This window comes from Pungitius pungitius, chromosome 15 (genome assembly GCF_949316345.1).
Source record: "Pungitius pungitius chromosome 15, fPunPun2.1, whole genome shotgun sequence".
NCBI classification, from domain to species: domain Eukaryota; kingdom Metazoa; phylum Chordata; class Actinopteri; order Perciformes; family Gasterosteidae; genus Pungitius; species Pungitius pungitius.
This window is the reverse complement of record NC_084914.1, coordinates 1,437,603-1,460,078: the sequence shown is the minus strand read 5'-3', so window position 1 is coordinate 1,460,078 and position 22,476 is coordinate 1,437,603. Positions and strand designations below refer to the sequence as shown.

The window sequence follows — 22,476 nt, the reverse complement described above, 5'->3', positions numbered from 1 at the left end:
CTCGTGGTGTTTGCTGGCATCTCCCACATAATGGACGAGGAGCTCAGGAGGAAACGGGGGGGGGGGGGGGGGGGGGGGCTCGCTCTGTAGCCTTTAAGAGATAATTAGATCTGGGAAGCATTTGGGCTTCTGGCTGGTGCACGTGTCTTCTTCCTTGTGGCATAATGGAATCTGCTTCCAGATGGCACTGAGGAAGCCCCCCCCCTCTTCCCCCCGCCCCCCCTCCACAGACACACACACACCCGCGCCAAAAGCCTCCGGTAGAATATAGACTACATATATATATATATATATATATATATGATATTGATATTAGACAGACTGTTTGAATTGTCCATTCAACCAGGTCCTGTAGCTTTATGTTAGTTTTGATGAGTGGTGTGACATAGAAGCCCCCCCCCCCCCCCCCCATTGACCCTCCCCTCTGAAGACCTTCTGCATGTCTTTTTATGTTTAATGCCTCTGCATCCACACATTCCTCTGCACGTCTACCAGAAGACTCACATCTCCTCTCAGCAGTCTGATGCACAAGAGCATGACATCACCGGCGCCACCACATTGCTGCGATCTGTGTGTGTGATTGTGTGTGTATGTGTGTGTGGGTGTGTGCGTGTGTGTGTGTGTGTGTGTGTGTGTGTGTGCAGAGCCGGGCTGACATTCTGCAGCCTTGTGAATAATTGATCAGAGGCCTCACCTCTCTGAGTGCTTGTTAGCTGCCCTCACTCGTCCGTCCTCCCTGAATGGCCGTTTCCTTTATTCAGTTCTTTTAGTTGTTTTTTTCATCCAATCGGATCATTTCAAGATTTCACTGAACCAAGAATCCGACGGCACGGTTGGAATGCTTTACCTCGAGGAATTAAAGATATCTGCTCGTTCAAGCAACTTATTTGTGAAGAAACACTTTTCTTGTGCTCTCGTCCTCCCATTCAGCTGCTTTAGGGTTTATAATGTTCCCGTGATTACAGCGTTAATAAAAATATATATATATATATATTACACCGACCCCATGAAGAGACACGCATTGGACGCATGGCGGACGACCACAGCTTGCATTTAAAAACACACGTGGACGGGCTGTGAGTAGATGGACTTCTCCTCCTGCACAGGAAGTCTGCCTTACGTACATAGTGACCCTTTCAAAATAAACTTATAAGAAACACACTTTCTGCTTGTTGCATAACAACAAAAATATGTTACAGTTTGGGGTGAAGGAAGTTTATTGTGTGGATAGAAAAGTGAGTTTGAGCAGGAAGTCCTTAGTTGGTTCTTCACACCACATCAGTGGTTCTGAGCCTCGGACGCCATCACACAGCGATACAGAGCGCTTGGGCTTTTAATTTGAAAAAACAAAGCCGGAAGTGATGGAATTCATTAAAAGTGGATTAACTGAATTAAAAAAAGGCAATTATAGAAGCGATTGGATAATGAATATTTGGGTTTGGGCAAAGAGGAGAAAGTTTGTCACGTGCATGGACTACACGTGTGTTCATACACACATGCGTGTGCGTGTCCCTCTCCACACGGCGTGTTTCCAGAATGATATTTGGTCTCTGAGCTTCTACCTGAAACGAAAGATAAAAAACCTCTTTGAACTGCCCCCTCCCCCCTCAACTCTTCAAACTCCCTACTGTTATCTGGACCAGATGCACCGGTTACCAAGGGTAACCATGCTACCGGTTGCCACGGTAACCCCTCTGGATGGGCATGCAGAAGGGAGGGGGCTCTCCCTTCAATCTTCCACTCAGTATTTTTTTTTTTCCGGTTAAGTTTTTCTCTTCGTGCTGAGTCTCCTCGCCGCTTCCTGTTGACGATGCAAACGCTGGAGCTCCGGAGGAAGCCGGTAAAAACGCCGTAACCCCGGGAGACAACGCGAGTACGCCGACTCCATCAGCCGCCGCCTATACTTAGCATGTCGGTGGGCGCGCTCGCTCGGGGTTAGGAAGCGTGCGTGAGTGTGCATGTGCATTGGCTATGGCACGATGACATGGAGTCCCAGTTGCTTGGCAACCCTGTCTAAAAACACTCGCCAGCCAAAATACAGTGTGCATGCAGCAGGTTCTCAGCTGGAGGAGTTGGAGGCTCAGTGTGATGGTTGGTGGGGGATGAGGGGGGGGGGTATTTATCCTCATCTTCATGTAACAAACAAAAAGTATTTTTCCAACATTGGTGGGATTTGTTGTATCCTGGAGCCTCGAGTCTGAGGAGATGAGGACCAGATCGATGCTTTCAGCTTTCCACGCCTCAAAGAGCCCTTTCTTATTTTCAGTGGCAGCATCTTATTGGACCTTTTCAGATCTAAGTATCTGCTGACCTTTTGTTTTCTTAAAAGATGCTTTTCTTTAAGATGATGCAGAGGCCGTCCTCACGGGCCATTATTCTGAAGGATGGATTAAAGCCTGCGTAGATCCCAGGAGACATCCTCCAGGTCTCCAGGTGTCACTATGAAAGAAAGTACAATGTGTACTTTGACTGCATGCAGCTGAAAATACCAGTACTTTGACCACTGATACGTTGAAGGAAACCAGTATTTTACTTGTTCTAGATTAAGGTACTTTGACCAGTTGAGTGAAAGGTCAAAGTCCTTCTCTTCAAAGTTAAACCGGCACATTTCCTCCTTTACTGCAAAGAAACAGAAGACGTGTTCTCAGCTTCCGGTCGTCTCCAGACAGCTGTGCTGATCTCAACACTTTCCGCCCCTTGACACAACGGCCCAGAATGCCTTGCGGCTGCTATTTCTGTCCGGCTCAGACCAGACGAGAGACAGTCTCCTGAGGTCCAGAACATGAGGCCATACAGGGGTCCGCCTACGAGAAGTTCTCCAGGGACAGAGGCTTCAGTCCGGTCTGTGAGGGACGGACCTGACTCAGTGCCTCCTTGTCTTCACTGCTGGACACATCCGTAACACACGGAAACCTCTGGCACCAGATTAATGCCGCTTTTCAGTCCTTTAGCCACTAAAATAAAGAGTTTTCACAAAGCAAGGCTAATTGTAATTATGACGTCACACAGGATCAAAGAGTAAAGTGATGACCTTTTTCTTCATGAATTCACTGGTTAGCTGAAGCTTAGCTCCCTGTGTTAGCATGCTAATATATTTAAATTAGGAGAGACTTCTGAACTTTTAACAATGGTTTACTAACACAAGCCAAAGTATTAATTATGATTAAACTGATTAAATTAATACATTTTAACATAAATCTGCATTTTTTTAGTTTAATTTCCTGGAGACGTGTGACTGATTGCACTTCTGTGTCAATAACTCATGGACATGTTGTCGTTCTGGACACATTCCGTCCTCTTTTAAGTCCTTCTTTCATTTCTGTGCAGACGAGCCCTTCAGCTGAGACTTGAGCCCTCAGCCTGGGGGAGGGGGGGGGTGTGTGTGGGGGGCACACACAACAACGATGCTCTATCCCACTTAGAAACAGACAGAATGAGGAGAAGCTGAGTGGCACAAAAAACCTTCTGAGAAAAGAGGCAGACGCACACGTTCTGTTTGCTGTAGTTTCCTCCGGAGGATGAAAGAAAATCATTAGCATGTTTATCTTGGCGTGGGGGGGCCGCCTTGGTTGGGAGGGGAGGGGCTCTCAGTTAGCCTGCCGTTTCAGTTGCCATGGAAACTAAAATGCCAAAGGGACCGGTGAAGAGGAATAGCCATCATTGGATGTTTTATGATATTTATATATTTATATGTATATATATAGTACTATCTGTAGTGACTCTACTTCTGTGTAGTGACCAGCAGGGGGCGACTCCTCTGCTCCCATAGACGTCTATGAGGAAATGACTCTACTTCTGTGTAGTGACCAGCAGGGGGCGACTCCTCTGCTCCCATAGACGTCTATGAGGAAATGACTCTACTTCTGTGTAGTGACCAGCAGGGGGCGACTCCTCTGCTCCCATAGACGTCTATGAGGAAATGACTCTACTTCTGTGTAGTGACCAGCAGGGGGCGACTCCTCTGCTCCCATAGACGTCTATGAGGAAATGACTCTACTTCTGTGTAGTGACCAGCAGGGGGCGACTCCTCTGCTCCCATAGACGTCTATGAGGAAATGACTCTACTTCTGTGTAGTGACCAGCAGGGGGCGACTCCTCTGCTCCCATAGACGTCTATGAGGAAATGACTCTACTTCTCTCTTGATTTATTCCCTCAGTAAACATTGTAAACATGAGTTTATGGTCTCAGTCTGTAGTTTCAAGTCTTTTTCAATGCAGCATGATGTTCATCAGTGAATGATGGTCCATGAAGAGTCATGAAGATGAATTCTGACGTAAAACCGCAGTTGAGGCTTTCCGTAGCTTCAGCTTGTTTCTCTATAATAAAGAAGATCTGTAAGGAGGTGTCGTTTTTCATTTATTTAAATCCCAGGATAAGACGTATTATTTCTAGCTGGCGCTCGGGGGCTCGTTGAATTTTTATCTTTTGAGGTCAAACATTTTGCAGAAGTTCTTGATGTAAAAGTCTCAAAAGATTTAGGTTCAATAAATGAATAAGTCTTGGATGATGTAATGATGACGCACCAGACACTTTTACTGAGAATGACAGCTGTAGGGGAAATACTAATACGTCTCTAATACGTAATCATTTAACCCTTCAAACCCCTCCACGGGCAGAGGCACTACTTTATTTAACTCTTCTTCTTTGGCCTACGATCAGTCAGGAAACGGTGAAGTATTTCAATTTAAGGCTTTGTGCTCAAATGTCTCGTCAATAGAACTCGTTGAGTTTAAGGACCAAATCTAATAAAGACATGAATGTGATTATTTGCAGCTACTGTACCTTAAAAGCCGTGAATTTAAATCCTTCTAAACTAGCATCGGATTGAAAGTGCTGTCGGCTCCACCGCTCACAGAGGATGAGGACGGATGTGAGACGGCTCCTCTTAACAAAGAGAAAAAAGATCTGATCAGATGTGATGAGTTTGTTTTAATATGGATTCATGAGTTGGCTTCAATCTCCTCTCAAGGTGGGCAGTTATGGTGGACGGATTTGTAGATCATGTGGGATCTTAGGCCTGTTCTTGGACCTGGTCTTAGACCTGTTAATGGTAATGACGAAAGTTTTCTTCTTCAATGACCTTTGGACGCTCCCCGTGGCTCCAAACATACGACCTTCTCTCCTCGCTCTTTGTTCGTTTCATGTTCCACCATCAAAGCTCCCAAAAAGACCTTCGGCTGTAGAGTAATGAGCTTTACAGGCTGATACGTTTGGCCACCAACCGGCTTTTCACAATAAGAAACCCTTTGGCGATGTTGCAAATGTATGAGGAGAAATTGAGTACTTCACCTCTGGTACATTTTGACCTCAATCTGCTTCAGTGGATTCTTGTTCTGCTCAGGTGTGACTGCTTTTACCTCAGAGAAGGATTTCAGCACTGATTCCACCACTTTTTAACCCCTTAAACACCATCACAGTGCTGCAGACTGAAGAAACCTTTTGTCTTTGATTGAGAGCTTAAAGTATGTGGACAAGTCGTCACGGTGCACGTCTCTCATTGGTCCATCCTGGGTCACATGCTCCGCTGTGTGTCGTGTCACCACTGAAGCTCTCGGTGGAAAACAAGACTTGTGCATTTAGATGCTCGCTGAGACGCGTCTCATCCGAGACAGCAGCACAAGTCCAATCTCTGAACAAACGTCCTCCCACATTTTCACACTACTGTCGATTAAAGGACAGACTATAATATTCATCATTATCTCACTGATATCCTGATGTCAGCTACTGGGAGGAGGTGTTTGACGACCACCTCTGGTGGTGATGCTGATTTCCCGACAACCTCAAACTGCTCGCTCCAGCTCCATCTTCTGTCTCCGTCGTTTCTCTGACGTTCAGCAGCCTTTTTTTCAGAGCTGCTTGATCTCCTCTCGTGTTGTTGTTGTTGTTGTCGTCCACATGACCGGGTGTATGAACAACCCCCCTGTCACACTGAGACGGATATCGCTAACGACTCTTCCATCTGTCATCATGTGCGTTGCTTGCTCTGTGCGTGAGGACCAGAGCAGGAGGAGATGGTTCCCATCAAAGACCTTCCAGAGGTCTTCCATCCCGATTAGTTGTTGTCTTTGCTTGGAGACGCCTGCAGTGTCCTTCAGTCCCTCTGAGGTTTTTAAGGTGATGTTTGCACACGTGGCAGCATTTCAAACTGCTTCTCATCAGGTCTTTGGGTGTAAGAGGCTCCGTGCGGATCGATGGTGAACGTTATCGTTCTCGTGTGTGTTCAGGCGGGTCAAACAGGGATGACATTTAAACAAGAGTCCCTTTGTTACAGGGACACTAAAGGTCCACCTTCCCTCCTCCCTCTGTCCTCACTGAGAACAGAGCCCCGCCTCCCCACACGTGTCACAGAGCAGCGGCCAATCAAATAGTAAACAAGGAAAGTACATGAATCATTGTGTCTTTTAATTATTAAATGGCCTTCAGTGTCTCCAGCATCCAGACATCAGCGTGCAACGTCCCACGGAGAAAACACCTCAGAACACCACCACAAAGGGGACGATGTAACACATGGAGCGGATCGTCAGTAAACACAGCGACCAACGGAACGCACTCGATGGAGCCGAGGATTCATCGACCCCTCCGCCCTCCTCCCTCCACACCTCCACCCTCTAAGCAGCTTTAACTCACTGGGAGCTCGTGTGTGTGCATCACACGAGTCGCTTTGCTCGGCAGAAGGAGACGGAGCTTCTGGCCAGATGGATTCTGGGTGTGATCATCACATCAATAAACCCGGCTGAGACCTCGGCTGACGTCTCGGATTCATCACTCCACATCCAGACTGTGAAAAAAAAGGCTGCTTCTGCCGCCTGTAACAGTTTATTTCCCATGATAACCAGGCGCATATATCACACTCGCCGGTTTGTGGGTGAGTGTGTGAGGATCTCCTCTCCTGGCGATGGGAGGAATATTCTGGAAGGAAATATATTTCCGCACGTCGAGTAATTAAAAAGAGGACGTTTGATTATTCGAAGAGTTATTTGAAGTACTTCTGAGGTACTGCGTGTACCTCAGGGAGGCAGAGTACAACATGTGATGCGTCCGTCTCAGCGACTTGGACCTCTGATCCGCAGCCCGGGGCCACGTTTATTGATCCGTTGAGCCAAAGGTCTCTGAACTAGAGGTCTGTCTCTGTGTCCTTCACGCATCCTGAGGGACCTCGTGAGGACATCATCACCTCCCAGAGAAAGCAGATGGTGCTCCAGACGCCTTCAGGACTCAAACTGTGGACCAAGCCAGGAGTAGAAGCCATGAGAGCTAAGAGGACCACGAGGAAGGACAAGTGGACGTCCTGAGAACTCTCACAAGTCTCCAAATGAAGTGAGACATTCAGCACCAAAAACCTGAGTCTCGTCTCTGAGGCTCCTGAGAACCACAGGTCAAAGGTCACTTCACATAGCCAGCAGCAAGTGTAAACACAAGTGTTTATAGATATTCCATTTATCGCAACCCCTTTTTCAAGGTCTATTGAAGACCTGTCAATCACTGTGTGTCCTTCCTTTCATCAGTAAATGAGTAAATGGGAGCGTTGCTGAGCCTGTACCGTTGTTTTCCAGGAGCACCATGAACGCCTCGTGGTGAAAAAAACTCGACATAAGGTTTAAACTGTGCAGTAACATACGTCGTGTTACACTCACATCGGTGGTTGCCCGGCAACAGTAAAAAGTGCTGCTGAAAAAAGACGGTTTATGTGAAGGCAGTGTTGTTTTCCAGCTGCTGGTCACCTGATCAATGGTCCTCTGCTCCTCCATCAGATCATTGTCTGACATAGCAGAGGATTCTGTTCCTCGCAGCGCCCCGTGTTGGTACCGGTTGGTACGTTGCTCAGCCGGCTGCCAGTCGAGCATCGCCATGGAAACACAGCTGAGGAATGACCGGTGATCCCTGAGAAGAGGGGCTGCAGGGGGTTTGTCGCTATGGAGATTTGGAGAGCGAGGGATACTCTATTGAAGAGTGGAATGATCAGCTGTTGTCATGGAGATGCACAATGCATGTCATCCGAGGCTCGGTGAAATATAAGGGGGGAGGGGGGGGGGGCATACAGCACCTTAACAGGCTGCTTTTGATTACTCTGCAAGAAGAAGGTGAAACCAGCACAGGACCTTCACCCAGTGGCCTCAAACTGATGACACAAGCTCACAAGTGTTAATGGAGCAATTCACAGGATCACAAAGAGCCGAATGGACACATTTGCGTCACGTCGTGGACTTAGGCTTTAATGTGCTGAGTGAACGCTGCCGCCGAGGTCGTTGTCACGCCGCGTGAGCTGTGATGTCACGTTAGAACCCGCAGGATGTCAACACACATCCGTCCCGCTGGCGCTGACGGGCTCGCCTGCTTTCACCCTTTTCTCTGCGTTTGGGAGAAGAACTTTAACAGCTCGACCAGTTTCTGTTTACACCTCTGGCTCCACGCAGTACACCACCCTCACCTGCTGCTCCATCCGCCCCCCCCCTTCCAGGATTAATGAGCACCAAGGCTGCTGCTCCTAACTCAAGGCCTCCTCTCCTGAGTCCTAACTCACGGCCTCCTCTCCTGAGTCCTAACTCACGGCCTTCTCTCCTGAGTCCTAACTCACAGCCTCCTCTCCTGAGTCCTAACTCATGGCCTTCTCTCCTGAGTCCTAACTCATGGCCTCCTCTCCTGAGTCCTAACTCACGGCCTCCTCTCCTGAGTCCTAACTCACGGCCTTCTCTCCTGAGTCCTAACTCACAGCCTCCTCTCCTGAGTCCTAACTCACAGCCTCCTCTCCTGAGTCCTAACTCATGGCCTCCTCTCCTGAGTCCTAACTCACGGCCTCCTCTCCTGAGTCCTAACTCACAGCCTCCTCTCCTGAGTCCTTCCTGGTGGATGTCAGCAGGAGGACGACGTGGAGGACACAGCGTCTTCGTTACTGTGTCCTCGGCTCGTGCGTCTCTGTGAGAGGAAGCAGCTCTTTTAATAACACAACATTGACATTTGTTCTCACACCCATTGGACTGTTTACGGTCTGTGATTAAAGCAAGATGGATGAGCATCTGAAGTACTTTCATCATTAAATACAGCTTTCAGGTCACCAACAACTATGTTTTAAATGTGCACTTTATCCTCATTATTGAAACCAGATGAGGAAACCCATCATCACGACACAGAGGTTCCTCCTCCTCCTCCTGTCCTACTGTGAAATGATACGTACACTGTGTCCCGCCATCATTTACTTGCGGGGATCAAACCCCAAATCGACCCCTCGTTGGTTTCGGTTTCCGTCTGGTCACCACGGCGATGATGATAGTTGATGGCTTGTGAATCAGAGGTCGATAAACCTGGTGCCATGACTCCGGTAAACAGACCGAGACGCTGCGCATTATAGAGACGCTGCATGGAGGACCAGAGCCCCCCCCCCCACAGGGTTCTTCTTTGTTGCTCCATTTGGCCATTAATGAGTCCCAAACAGGCCACTAGAGTGACAGCGGGTGATTGATTGAAGATGCTGTCAGAGGGTATTGATTGACGAGCGAAGGAGGATTGGATCAGAAACACCTTTTTCTTTAGATCTGATCTGATCGGCCTCTTCTGCTGCAGAAATATAATCACATATATATTTAACTCTTTTTCCTGTGGTGCTCGTTTTTCATCTATTTTATTCCTTCAATCCTTCAACAGTGCGTCCTTTCCTTTTTTCTGCAGTTCGTTACCTTCCTTCCTTCAGTCCTTCTCTCTGTGCCGTCCTTATTTTTATGGCCCTCATCATTCTTCCGTCCCTTTTCCTTTTCTATCTGCGACTCCCTCCTCTCCTTTTCCTTTCTCACCTAATCTAAAAAAAGGAAAACTGAACTCTTCTCTTTTTAATACTACTTCTATTGACATCCGTCCAAATAAGTAGGACGAAATGACTTTAATGCAGGTGGACACTTTGTCCGGGCTGCAGATGGACTGAAGTGTGACCCCGGCCGCCGCGTTTGTCTCCTCTCGTCTTTCCGTTCATTAGCGGCGGGCCGGCGAGGCGTCGCTGGACCTCATTTCCTTTGGAATGACCCTAATTACACGGTCAGGAAATCTAAGATAATTAGCATTTAGGATTTTTAGATTTGGTCCTTAACTCCTCAAAGATGAGGTCATCCGAGTGCGACAGCTTCCCCCCAACGTCCCTCGGGCGGGGGGGGGAAGTCATGACTGATGTTGATGGACCTGAGATGATTTTGTCTGAAGATTCAGCTCGTCAGCTCGTATGAACTCAAAGTGTCCATAATCTACACAACCTCCACGAGGCTTTCTTCTTCACATCACTCCCACGGGAACACGACTGCCATTGGAGTGGTGGAGAAACGCTCACGAAGCCGGACACACAGCGTCTTCTTGAAGGACATCAAGGTTAGCTTTCAAATGGATACATACACGCAACTACACCAAAAGACAGCTTTGGTTGTTTTTGGATTTCATAAGTGCACCACTTTGACTTTTGCTTCGTCACAAACATGCATTTAGTTCTTGGCCGTGTACTCACAGATTAGTTCTGTGATTACTTCATGGACTTCCTTGATACTTCTTAAATAAAATGATCGATGATGCAACGGCCCCGTCCGAAATCCCTGATCAGCTCTGTATACCTACTACTACCACTACTACTACCACTACTACTACTACTACTACTACTACTACTACTAGCACTAGTACCACTACTAGCACTACTATCACTACTAGCACTAGTAGTACCACCTCCTTCTCTGAGCTTTAATCCACCGCTAACGAGCTCACCGGAGAGATCAAACTCCATCAATCTCCTCCTCTTTCCTCGCTCCCACGAGCGTTCTGATTGGCTCGTTCCGATTGGCTCGTTCTGATTGGCTCGTTCCACGGACGCTGAGAGGGAAGTCAAGCCTACGAGAGAACTCTGGTGTGGATTTTCTAGCTGTGGCTTTTTCTTTTTTTCCGCTGTGTTGCCTCAATTAAGAAATGTTTGCTAATTGGCTCTAATGAATCGGATTAGTCGGACTAATTGCTTTGTACTGTTCTGTCAGTCAGGAGACAGTAAACCCGCGTTGGATGTTTTTACATTAAGTGTTATCTAATTTGCATGCACATCTTTACCCTTCAGTACAAAAGAAATTGATCCCGGGGGGTGTGAATCTGAAATGAAGGCACGTTAAAAACACAAAGATAACGACCTACTATGCTGGTAACTCACTAAATCCTTTTTCATGTTAAAACAGCCTCTCAAATATGAAGATTTACGGGTTGTCTCCTTACTAAATGATTACTTGTTAAATGATAACCATCCTTTCAAAATAAACTTAAGGCCAAGAAACTAGTAAAGTAGTAAACTAGTAACTAGTAAAAAGTCAGTAAATACAAAACAATAAAGAATATTTCATTGATCTCTTATTGCCAAATATGAAAGGCAATTCCATGCCGATCTCTACAATCTATGAATCCTTTTTATTTTACAACATAAAGTAATTGAACCCTTCTCCATAAACTTGTCATTATGATTCTGCAGCTCAGCAGCAGGACTTCAAGGTAGCTGTCAGCTGTCATGCTGCTGATTTGTGGAATCCCCCCCCCCCCCCCACACACACACACACATACACACTCACACACACACTGCATGCAGGGGTCAGGATATTCCTGATCAAACACCAGGTTCTGCATGATCAGCAAACCCCAGATCATCGCCGTGAGTATCCATCACTCTCCTCTCCGCGGGGGGGCTGTGGCACTGTGGGAGGAATCCATCACTCCCAGCATGCTCTCCCGTCAGGACCGCTGCCAACGCAGATAATTCCGACCTCCTGTCAGGAGTGAGGGGCCGTGTCAGGGTCATTCACGAGCTTACAAGGCCGTAATCCGTCCAAAATGAATTATTATTATTATCAAACCAACCGTCAAGGTGTCACACAGAGAGCATGAAGACGAGGTCCTCTTCCTGGTCGAGAAGGGCAGCGGCGTGAAAAATAACGGAAGTGACAAAATGAGAAAAACGAGTTCCGCCTGTTTCATTTGGGATGGACGAGGAGGGACTGTGTGTGGGGGTTCCTTGTTCTTGATACTTAGTGAGGGCCGAACATTTTTAACGATAGAATGAGGACCTTTTTGGAAATTGACAATATTTTGGCTGTTCCTCACTCCTTCAAAGGCCTTTTAGGGTTGAAACTTTCAAGTCGCAGATCAAATGAGATTCTTCACAAGAACAGAAAAACATGGATGTCTGTGTGAATGTGGATCTGGGATCTCAAGGTATCAAAGGATGTGTCAATGAACTGAGAAATGAGGTCCGATCAGAGCTGTTGCTGTTATAATAAGTAATAAAATATGCAGGAGGTACTTTCAAATGGATTTAGAAATGAACATCATCCACATGAGGAGAAAATTATATCACTTCATGAATTTCCACCTCTAGTGCGAAGCTGTTTCCAAACCTCCCCTCACGATGATCCTCATGTCATTAGCACCACGCAGGCCGCCGCTGTTTGCATATCGCGGAGCTAATGAACTGTCAGAACTGCATTGTCTGCACTTTCTTTATTGAATCTCTCCGGCAAATCAGTTGTTAGGAATCCCCGGGGGTGGAATCAGCTCCGGGGAGCCCGGCAGGGTTGAGCCTCCGCTGGGAAGATATAGAGGGAGATAAAGTGGATTAATGGAGAGAGAGAGAGACAGAGACAGAGAGAGACAGACAGACAGAGACAGAGGCTGTGATGGTGAGCTGCCCTCATCATTACCAAAACATTTAAACTTTCCATTGATTGGACCGGGCTCCACCTTGTTTGTTTTTATAAAAGCCATTGGTTGATGTGGAAATACACAAAACATGATCAATATCCTTCTCCAAGCAAAGAATCACTTCCCCATTGAGTGCCTCTCTTTACTTTTCATTAAAAAGCCCCATTGCTTTTAAAAAATCCTAATATTTAGTGTTATTTTCTTACAGATGTCTTTCAACACATTTTAAATTCCACTTTGCACAAACCACAACAAAAGAAAAAGGCCGTGGTTTGGGTTGAACTAATAATAATAGTATAATGTAATATATTCAAGGAGTAACCAGGCATGAACGCCGCCCCACCCCTGCTGCAAGGAGTATAATAATAATTTAAACTAATTAAGGAAGGCTGATCTCTTCGATGATTGTTGAGCTGCAAATTTAAATTAAAAAAATGTATTTTAAAGATGTTGAAACTTTGAGACTGGATCGGAGCCGTGCTGTGAAACAGAAAGTCTCAGTTTGAATGGAAACATAATAAAGATGGTTTTAATAAAGATGTTGACCAGACGAGCTCTGTTCTCCGTCGCCTGGGAAGCTGGAAATTCAATTCAGCTTAAAAAAATGCCCCAGTTAAAATGTCACTTTTGCTCTTTTTTACTGCCCCCCCCCCCAACTGGTATGGAATTAACATTGACCTCCGTGCTCTGGATAACTTTGAGGAGAATAATTATAATTATTTAGTTCAGGAGGAAGTACAGCGTGACACACCATGTGATCACTACGGAATAGAAACCACACCCACCTGACCGCCACGTGACCGCCACTTCCTGTGTCTGCGATGTAAAATATTCATGCTGTCCTGGTGCTCAGAGAGGTGGGCGGTATGATGAATGATTTAGAGACACGTTGGGGGGGGGCTTTCCATAAAGTCATGGAAAGCCAACGTGGGAAACGTTCCTCTACCGCTCCACTTCCGGAGTAAAGAGGTCCCGGGTTGCCGTGGCGACGGCAGGCCTGCAGGGTTGTTCTGTTTGATGCAGCATGGACCAGCTGTTCACACCTCAGATGACAGACAACACAAGAACCAATGAGGTGACGCCTCTGCTCCCCGCGCCTCCTCCTTCTGCTCCTGTGATCGCTTGTTGAGGCTTCTAAAGAATATCGGACACGCATCTCTGGATGGATTTTAATTTCCGAGTTTGTTCAGTGCGGCTGCGCGTCATGAATCACAGCGGGGGGGCGGCGGTTAAGGCCAGAGCATATGGAGCACTGCCAGGGTCTGCTTCAGTGTGCCGGGACCTCTAAGTAGCCATTAGATTCAGCCTTGATTCATAACATTTTAAACTTCTACCAAATGCTGCTCTTAATGTGAGTGCTGAAGTTTCATGTTGATATCGACACTTCAATTCAAGGAATGCTTCTCTTAACTCAGTTATACTACTTCTATAAAACATAAATAGATTCATTTGATTCATGGAGTGGAACAAAGAGATTTCTTACCCTCCTTCTGTAAAACCCGTTAATGAAATGAAGCCACTATTTACTGTGTGAGGTAAGAAGCTCTCCGTGGTTTATTCGTCGAGAGTTGAGTAGTTCGCTTAAAGGGAAATATGAAAAGTGCAAAAACGACGCGTTTAGTCTTTTGTTTGCTGTCTTCAAACTAGTGATGATCAGAACGAGTTGATTGAGAGATTCTACCTGACGCTTGTTTTCATGGTCAGAATTCACACTGATGAATGATTCTCTTCCTTCAAACCATTTTAAAAAGCTAAGAGCTTTTATGAGAGTTTGAAAAGTATAAAAAAAACACACATCTTCCATAGAATGTTTCTTCATTAATGTGTATTTTCTTATTAATTTTAAAGGCTTTTGCTCTCATTTCTGGGAGCTGAAAGAGATGTTGACTTGTAGAGATGTAGCTTCCTCTAGTGGCGGCTTCGGCACACGGCCTCCTGTTTGTGTATACACCATGTACATGTATATGTATATATGTATTTATGTACTTAATGTAGTTCTCTCTCTTGGCTACTCTGTGTCCCTGCAGCTTTCTGATCGTTCTGGGATGTTTGATTCTTGCCATTCTGACGACGTTCAGGGAGCACGAGAAGGTGTCTGCTCATTGGCTCGTCATCCTGGTAGGAGGAGCTTCAGCTCTCATCTTTGAACTTTAATATTGTCCTCTTGTGTCCTCCTGTCTGATAATGTGATGCATCGTGTTGACCCAGCTCTCCATCATCTACACTCAATGTTCCCGCTGAGTCTTTATTCCATCAAGTGGAGTCAGTTGAAACTCGGAGGACTTCACATGAAACAGTGAAAGAAACACGTTGTTTCTCTGTCCAGGAAACCTTCGCCATCTTCATCTTCGGAGCGGAGTTCGCGCTGAGGGTCTGGGCGGCGGGATGCTGCTGCCGCTACAAAGGCTGGAGGGGGAGGCTCAAGTTCGCCCGCAAACCCCTGTGCATTCTGGGTAAATCGGGGCGGAATCACCCAAAAATGGAATGAAAATATGTAATGTTGGCCTCCGATAGACGCCCTCGTGCGTCTTTCTGAGCCGCGTCTCATTTTCCCGCCTCAGACATCTTCGTGCTGATCGCCTCGGTGCCGGTGGTGGCGGTGCGTAACCAGGGCAACGTGTTGGCCACCTCCCTGCGCAGCCTGCGGTTCCTGCAGATCCTGCGCATGCTGCGCATGGACCGGAGGGGCGGGACCTGGAAGCTGCTGGGGTCCGCCATCTACGCCCACAGCAAGGTAGGGAGGGGGCGGGACCTACCCTAACTGTCCAAAGGGATGAAATAGCAGAAAAGTTAAAATCGAGGATCTGTTTAGTCTACCTGAATACAGTTCAATAAGTCAGATGAAAGGTGTAATATGAAGGCATTTACGGTTAAGATGCTTAAATGGCGTCTGTCAATTAAAGGGCATCAGATAGTGTTTAATATAATATGCTACCTCATCTTGTTTCATAAATGCTTTTATCTTATTCAAGAGTTACCTGCTGTTTTGATCCATTTCTCTGTTTGGCATATCTGGGGGCGGGGCCTGACACCATATCTCCATGACGCCCTCGTCATAGGACGCCAGTGTAGATAACCCAGCTAAACATGTCCCTGCAGGAGCTGATCACAGCCTGGTACATCGGCTTCCTGTCCCTGATCCTGGCGTCCTTCCTGGTCTACTTGGTGGAGAAGGACGACGTCTCCATGGATGTGTCCAACCCCGACAACCCCACCGCTCAGCCTAAACCGCAGGACTTCGACACCTACGCCGACGCGCTGTGGTGGGGGCTGGTGCGTACATGACATCCTTTTCCGTGCTCCTTTTGACTTGTTGGAGGAAATGAGACATAAAACATTTACATCATTTTATGTGTCAACATTGCGTGAAGCTGTAATTGATATCACATTTTCTCACAAGTCTGTCGCAGCCCTTTAGGTCTCTTCAGGGGGGACTTTGAATGTGGATGTGGCTGCAGCTCAGTGGCTGCAGTCCAAATGATGGAAAGTTTGCTTCAGATGCTGTCGGGAAGCTTCACATCCAGCTGCTTAATAACTCCAGTGTTGGCGCAGCTTCCAGCTCCGTGGGGGGGCGGGTTGCAGTTTATTGCTCCGGCAGCACGGCCTCATTAAGGCGACCCGTCCTTCAACTAGGCAAGGGAGGCGGGGGGGGCAAGGTTCCAGTTCAATGACAACAAGCATCTGGTCCGCTGAAGTGTCCTTGGGAGAGATGCTCCACTGTTAACAAGCCAACCCTTTGAAACTCTGAACCACCCTGCGGCGGACCCACACAGGTCACAGAGGTCACAGAGGTCGCGGTCTCTTATCAGAACCGCAGTGTATCCGTGTAGAGAAAAGGGGCGTCAAACATGTCTCTTGGTTTTGGTTCTGCAGATCACGCTGACCACCATCGGCTACGGGGACAAGACCCCAAAGACCTGGGCCGGGAGGCTGCTCGCCGGCACCTTCGCTCTGATCGGAGTGTCCTTCTTCGCTCTGCCTGCAGTCGGTCTCCTGGTTCTCAACCCCCTCCACAGCACAACCATATAGTCTTACATAGTCTAAGACATTCAATACAATGCCATTTGTACCTCTTTGTAGTTATTCTGTGCCTTTTTGTGGTTCCTTTCCATATTTCCTGCCATTTCAGTATATTTGTGGTCTCTTTGTGTCCGTTTTTGCATCCCCTTCTAGTTATTTGGGTCTTCTCGTAGTACTTCTTGAATTCCATCCTGAGACTTGGTTTGGATCGTCTCTTCTGTTTTGCATCTCTTTCTAGTTATTTTGGTCTCTTTGAAGTTAATTAGAGTCTTTGTGTGTCTCTTTGCATTATTCGTCATTATGCGTCTCATTGTAGACGTCCAGAGGACCTGTCTCCTGGACTACCTGTGGACCCATGTCCATACCCATGTCCACGGTAATGCTGACTGTGTCCATGTGGCTGCAGGGCATCCTGGGTTCCGGCTTGGCTCTGAAGGTCCAGGAGCAGCACAGACAGAAGCACTTTGAGAAGCGCCGGCATCCGGCCGCCGGACTCATCCAGGTGAGACCCGACGTCGGCCGTCAGCGAATCAAAGGGTCACGTTCAACTCTTTAATCGCCACGTTGTTCCTTTACTACCAAGTCTGCCTGGAGATATTATTCCACCAATCCAATCAGAGAAGACCTCATTGCCACGTGGAGATTTTATGAAACCATCATCTCTTTGCCCTGCTTCAGGTGAGTTACTCGCAGTGGGATCCCTCTTTTGTTCCAAATGTTACACAGTACATCTCCATGAATAACTCTGTTTTCTATTGTCCTAAATCTATATGGTCACACTGCATATGGTTTATGTTCAGTTTTGACCTGCTTACCAGGAATCCAAATGAAAGCTGGATGTTTGGTGGCAGGTGTGAGAGGAGTGATGTGTTTTTTACGGTGTTTCTTCTGATCATATTATCATTTGTAATAACCTGGATTTTGACGTATTTTGCCTTCTGGCTCAGTTTGGCACATTTTTATCTAGGTAGAAACTAAAGTGTTGATTAATGAGCAATGTCACTGGTAAGCAGATGAACAAATAAATAAACCCACAAACCAACAACAATTCAGTGTTTAAGTTGTCAGGAGAGCTAGTTAGCATTAGCAGTTAGCAACTGTCCTGTTTTTGCATGAATAAAAGAGCTAACAGCTAATGTTAGCGGTTATATTATATATCTTGCAGTTTTTTCACAGCGATTTGAAATAGATATTAAGGATGAATTATGAGCTGTTTCACTTATTACATAGAATCAGCATTTTTATTTAATATGGAACAAGTAACTGGCCACATTTCCAGTTCATTTGAAGCTGCACTGCAGCCACAAGTGTCAAATGATTGGCAAGTTGCCGCTTAGGGCAAACAGCGAAAACAAATAGTACTTCATGGGGTTAAATATACTTTAATAAACAATATATGTAATATCAATGTGAATATTTTAGTACAGAAGTAGAAAGAAATTCATGTGAATGAATTGGAATCGGATGAAGATGTTTTTCCAGCTCTTCCTCACTCAGTAACTTTTCTTCGTGTCTTTCTCTCCGTCCAAAGGAAGGATCACCTGGAGGCCATCGCGAGGTGGGTGACGTCCTTTCATCTGTCCGAAGGCGCTTTAATTAGCGTTACACACTGGGAACACTAATGAAGGTTTTCCAGAATAACCCCCCCACACTTTTAAATAGCTTCCTGTATTGATTCACTAGTCAAATAAATCTGCGATCTAATGTTGTAAATGGTGATATGACCCCCCCCCAAACCCCCTCCGGTCCCGCTCTTTAACAGTCTATCTGCTACTTTGAGGACATTTATGCAGAGATTTCTTGTTAGACAGTTGGCCATGTTTCATTCATGAAGGACAGTTCGGATCCAGTGATTAGCGCCCGGTCTTTATGTTTGATGACTTTCCTTCTTCATCGAGGGGGGGGACTTTAATGAGTCTCTGCAGTCAAAACCTGTCACAGGAAATGTCACTAAGGAGGTTTGATTGGCAAAATGAATGTTTCTCATCTTCATTAGCTGCTGAAATGATGGCTTGAGTCTATTACAGGAATCAATACACGTCTCTGGTGACCTCGGTGGAAAGCCATCACTGCACATTGGCCTTTAGAGAGCGACCTTAAACCTTTGGATCTGATGAGTCCAGAATTTAGAGCTTCATATGATGAAGCTGTATTCTGTGTAGTGACCAGCAGGGGGCGACTCCTCTGGTCCCATAGACGTCTATGAGGAAATGACTCTACTTCTGTGTAGTCCAGGGGGCGACTCCTCTGCTCCCATAGACGTCTATGAGGAAATGACTCTACTTCTGTGTAGTGACCACCAGGGGGCGACTCCTCTGCTCCCATAGACGTCTATGAGGAAATGACTCTACTTCTGTGTAGTGACCAGCAGGGGGCGACTCCTCTGCTCCCATAGACGTCTATGAGGAAATGACTCTACTTCTGTGTAGTGACCAGCAGGGGGCGACTCCTCTCCTCCCATAGACGTCTATGAGGAAATGACTCTACTTCTCTCTTGATTTATTCCCTCAGTAAACATTTAAACATGAGTTTATGGTCTCAGTCTTTAGTTTCAAGTCTTCTTCAATGCAGCATGATCTTCATTTAGTGAATGATTGTCCATTTAGATTCAGACCATAAAGCAGGGGATGCTTTAGGGCGGGGCTACACACTGATTGACAGGGTTCCTTTCGTCTGTTGTACCAGTCTTGCTTTAGCAATTTCATACGAATATGAAAGCCCTTTAAGGGAAGTAGTTAAAAAATCACGTTGCATCAAGTCATATGTCAGTGTGCAGTCACCTTATAAAGTAATCAGACAATCATCCCTGTTGAGGTGCGGGCGGATTAACATGAAGACGTTTCAGTGTCTCTCTCTCTCTGTCCTCGTCCATGTCGCACTGTTTTTATCACATCCTTGTTACACCGCAGCGTTCTGCTCTGACGCCTCCCTGCCTCCACTCAGACGCCATGTCTAACATGCCGGGTCGAGTTACTGCTGCTGAAAGCTTCACAGCAGCAACAACAGGAGCCCTGATACACCGACTGATAGAGAGGGGGGGGTTCCCTGGGATACCTGCGCGATAGTGTTCGTTTTAAAGGCTGAACTTCAGAGTTCAAGGTAAAAGACAGAAACTGAGCACATTGTTATGTTCAATTGTCCAACTGTTGTGCAACGGCGAGAGAGTTTGATGAGGATTGTGACAGTTCATCATGGTGCTCAAATCTCTGACTTACAACATATAAACAACGCACAGTGGAGAGAGGAGTAGACTCTGAATAATGGAGAGAGTAACTCCCTCTCACGATCAGCTGCTGGGAAATTAGCAGTCTGACATTATCTTGTTGTTCTGAGCGGTGGACGATGGCCAGAAACTACAAGAGAGCTGCCAGGTCGATAAGCCACTTACTGTGTTTCAAATCAGACCTTTCAATCGCAGTTATCCAGCGCTACTGTGCGGTCTACTCCACACAGCGCTCAGAGAGAACTACACACCGTCTGAGTGTGTCCTCGCTGGCGTTGTGTTACCGGTTCTGACCGTCGGAGTGAGGCCCTGAGCTACGTCAGATGGTTTAGTCGTCCCTCCAGAGGTGGCCTCTTTACAGTGCACAACCCTCGGGAAAGAGAAACGAGACCGTTAGCTAGCTAGCTAGCAGGACAGTTAGCTAGCTAACAGTAACGGAAATTGAACCAGACGTTTTTAATCAAGTCAATTATTGAGCACATACAGATAAAAAACTAACCCGTAACCCAAATATTAATAATATAAAGGATTTTATATTAACAGTTAAAGTGGCTCAGTCTCGCACAATGCCACAGCGGGTTTGTTCAGGTAAAGGAAACCACTTGGTCCGTTCGCGTTTAGGACGGCAGAGCGCTGAGAGATGAGGAGCAGTCTTTTCCCTGTTGTGTTTCCTCGCCTACAGAGAGCTGCGGGATAATCACCTGTAATTTTCTTTCTCTTTATTTGTTGGAGAAGCAGCCAGAAAGAGATTCTCTTTTCCTTTAAAGCTTCCTATTCTGCAGGCTCTCAGCGCGGTAATCTGCTGTCCCTTTTCTGCCCCGAGGCCACAAAGAGGCTCATATTGTGTGTCTGCTGTGGGAGCTAAGTCGCTGAGAACGCTCCACGTTTCAGAGGCCCCGTTCAGGCTGCTGTCGGCTCCGGTTACCCTGCCTCTCTGCCTCTTCCAAGGCACACAGGAGTCTTATTTTACCCCAGGAGCTCTTGTCTTTGTGCTGCCAAATATTGTCAGCTTTTGGACGGACGAGGAGACCAGGCCCTGGCAGCTCTCTGAGGCTCCCTCCTGCCAGGAGAACGGCATTGTTACGTTGAGGCAGAGCGTTGTGACTTACCTCTTCTGAGAGGAAAGTGAGATTCAAGAAGATCCTTGAGAAGATGTTGTTTCTCCTAAAAAGACACCAAACCCGGTGAAAACCTTCAAGTCCAAGAGGCGTATTTTGGAAAATGTCAAAATGGGTTTTCCTGAAGCGCTGAACCATTAACTTTTTATTAAAAAAAAGGTTCGTCAAGCCATGTTTGTGAGAGTACGGATTGAGTCCCATTTTTGATGGAAAGAACCAATGAATGGAACCTTTACAGCAGGGGTGTCAAACTCATTTCAGGTAGGGGGCCACATTCTGTCCGCTGGGCCGCAGCAGTCAAATCATCGGCAACGGTGCATGCGCGGACACGGATGGTCCGGTGTGGGGGGTGCGCTGATGGTATGGTCGATGGGGGGGTGCGCGGACTCACATTGCGGGGGCATTGCGCGTTGTCATTTTCGAGCGGGCGCTGCTGCCTGGAGGAACGCTGTCGTCTAACGCATGCGCTCACTCACAGACTGCAACCCCCAGTGGACTTTTTAGGAAGATTAGCTACTTTTATAGAAATACAATATATGTTTGTCTGTCATTTTTACACTTGACACCCCTGCTTTACTGGAATGTGTGTTCAGGCTGAAGGACTCTATATGGGTAGAACAGGTAGAATGGTTTGACCTAAGCTTTTACATCTGTCCCATCATCAAGGATCTTCGGCTGTGACATCCGCACAGACAGTAGAACGATTCTTCTTGTATCGCCTGAAGTGGGAGGGAACAATCTGTAAAGATGCTTTAATGCCTGAACTTTGGTTTGGAACTATTGTAATAAAAATCTAAATTAAGTCTAATAAAATCTAAAATACCAACTTCCCCAAAGTTGAGGTAAACTAAAAGGTGCAAATATTACAACTGGTCACTGAGATGGGAGCTGATGTCCTTTAAACTGTTGTTGTCCTGGCTTGTAGGGATATGGGAAGATATTTCAGTTCTCAACATTGTGAAGAGGGTTAGGGTTAAGTGACTTAACGGTTGGGGCCATAACAAGTTGATCAGTTTTGTGTGAGACATAAGTTAAGAACTGTGTCACATTACTGTGCACCTTCAGTTTTGTTGGTTGGTGTACTGTACACCATAGACCTCCTCATACTCCATACTGTATCTCTTCTCCCATTTTTTTCCACATGTTTAGCCAAAAATTGAGTTTACTTGAGCGCGTTCGGCTCCCCAATGCGCGGCCATCGATTGGGACGGGCAAGAGGCTCACGGGTCACACTGACTCCATCGAGGAAAGCCCCTCCAAGGAGCCCAAACCCGCCGGCTTCAGTAACCGGGAACGCTTCCGCACCGCCTTCCGCATGAAGGCCTACACGCTCCGCCAGAGCTCTGAAGGTATTCCAATAAAGGCCTACTAATTCCGTTGAGTTTATTAGATTTAGGTAAACTGTCTTTGTGGTTCTT

General features: G+C 46.6%; 1 protein-coding gene across 1 annotated transcript in view; it reads left to right on the top strand.

The window, feature by feature from the left end:
• Positions 1-22,476, top strand: part of kcnq3 (potassium voltage-gated channel, KQT-like subfamily, member 3) — a 38,151-nt gene that overhangs the window by 9,060 nt on the left and 6,615 nt on the right. Inside the window, exons 4-12 of the mRNA XM_037457925.2 lie at positions 14,725-14,815; positions 15,024-15,150; positions 15,259-15,431; positions 15,797-15,970; positions 16,571-16,681; positions 17,124-17,219; positions 17,301-17,395; positions 18,249-18,275; positions 22,208-22,407. Of these exons, the coding sequence (XP_037313822.1) occupies positions 14,725-14,815; positions 15,024-15,150; positions 15,259-15,431; positions 15,797-15,970; positions 16,571-16,681; positions 17,124-17,219; positions 17,301-17,395; positions 18,249-18,275; positions 22,208-22,407 (1,094 nt within the window). The remainder of the gene's footprint in view (positions 1-14,724; positions 14,816-15,023; positions 15,151-15,258; positions 15,432-15,796; positions 15,971-16,570; positions 16,682-17,123; positions 17,220-17,300; positions 17,396-18,248; positions 18,276-22,207; positions 22,408-22,476) is intronic.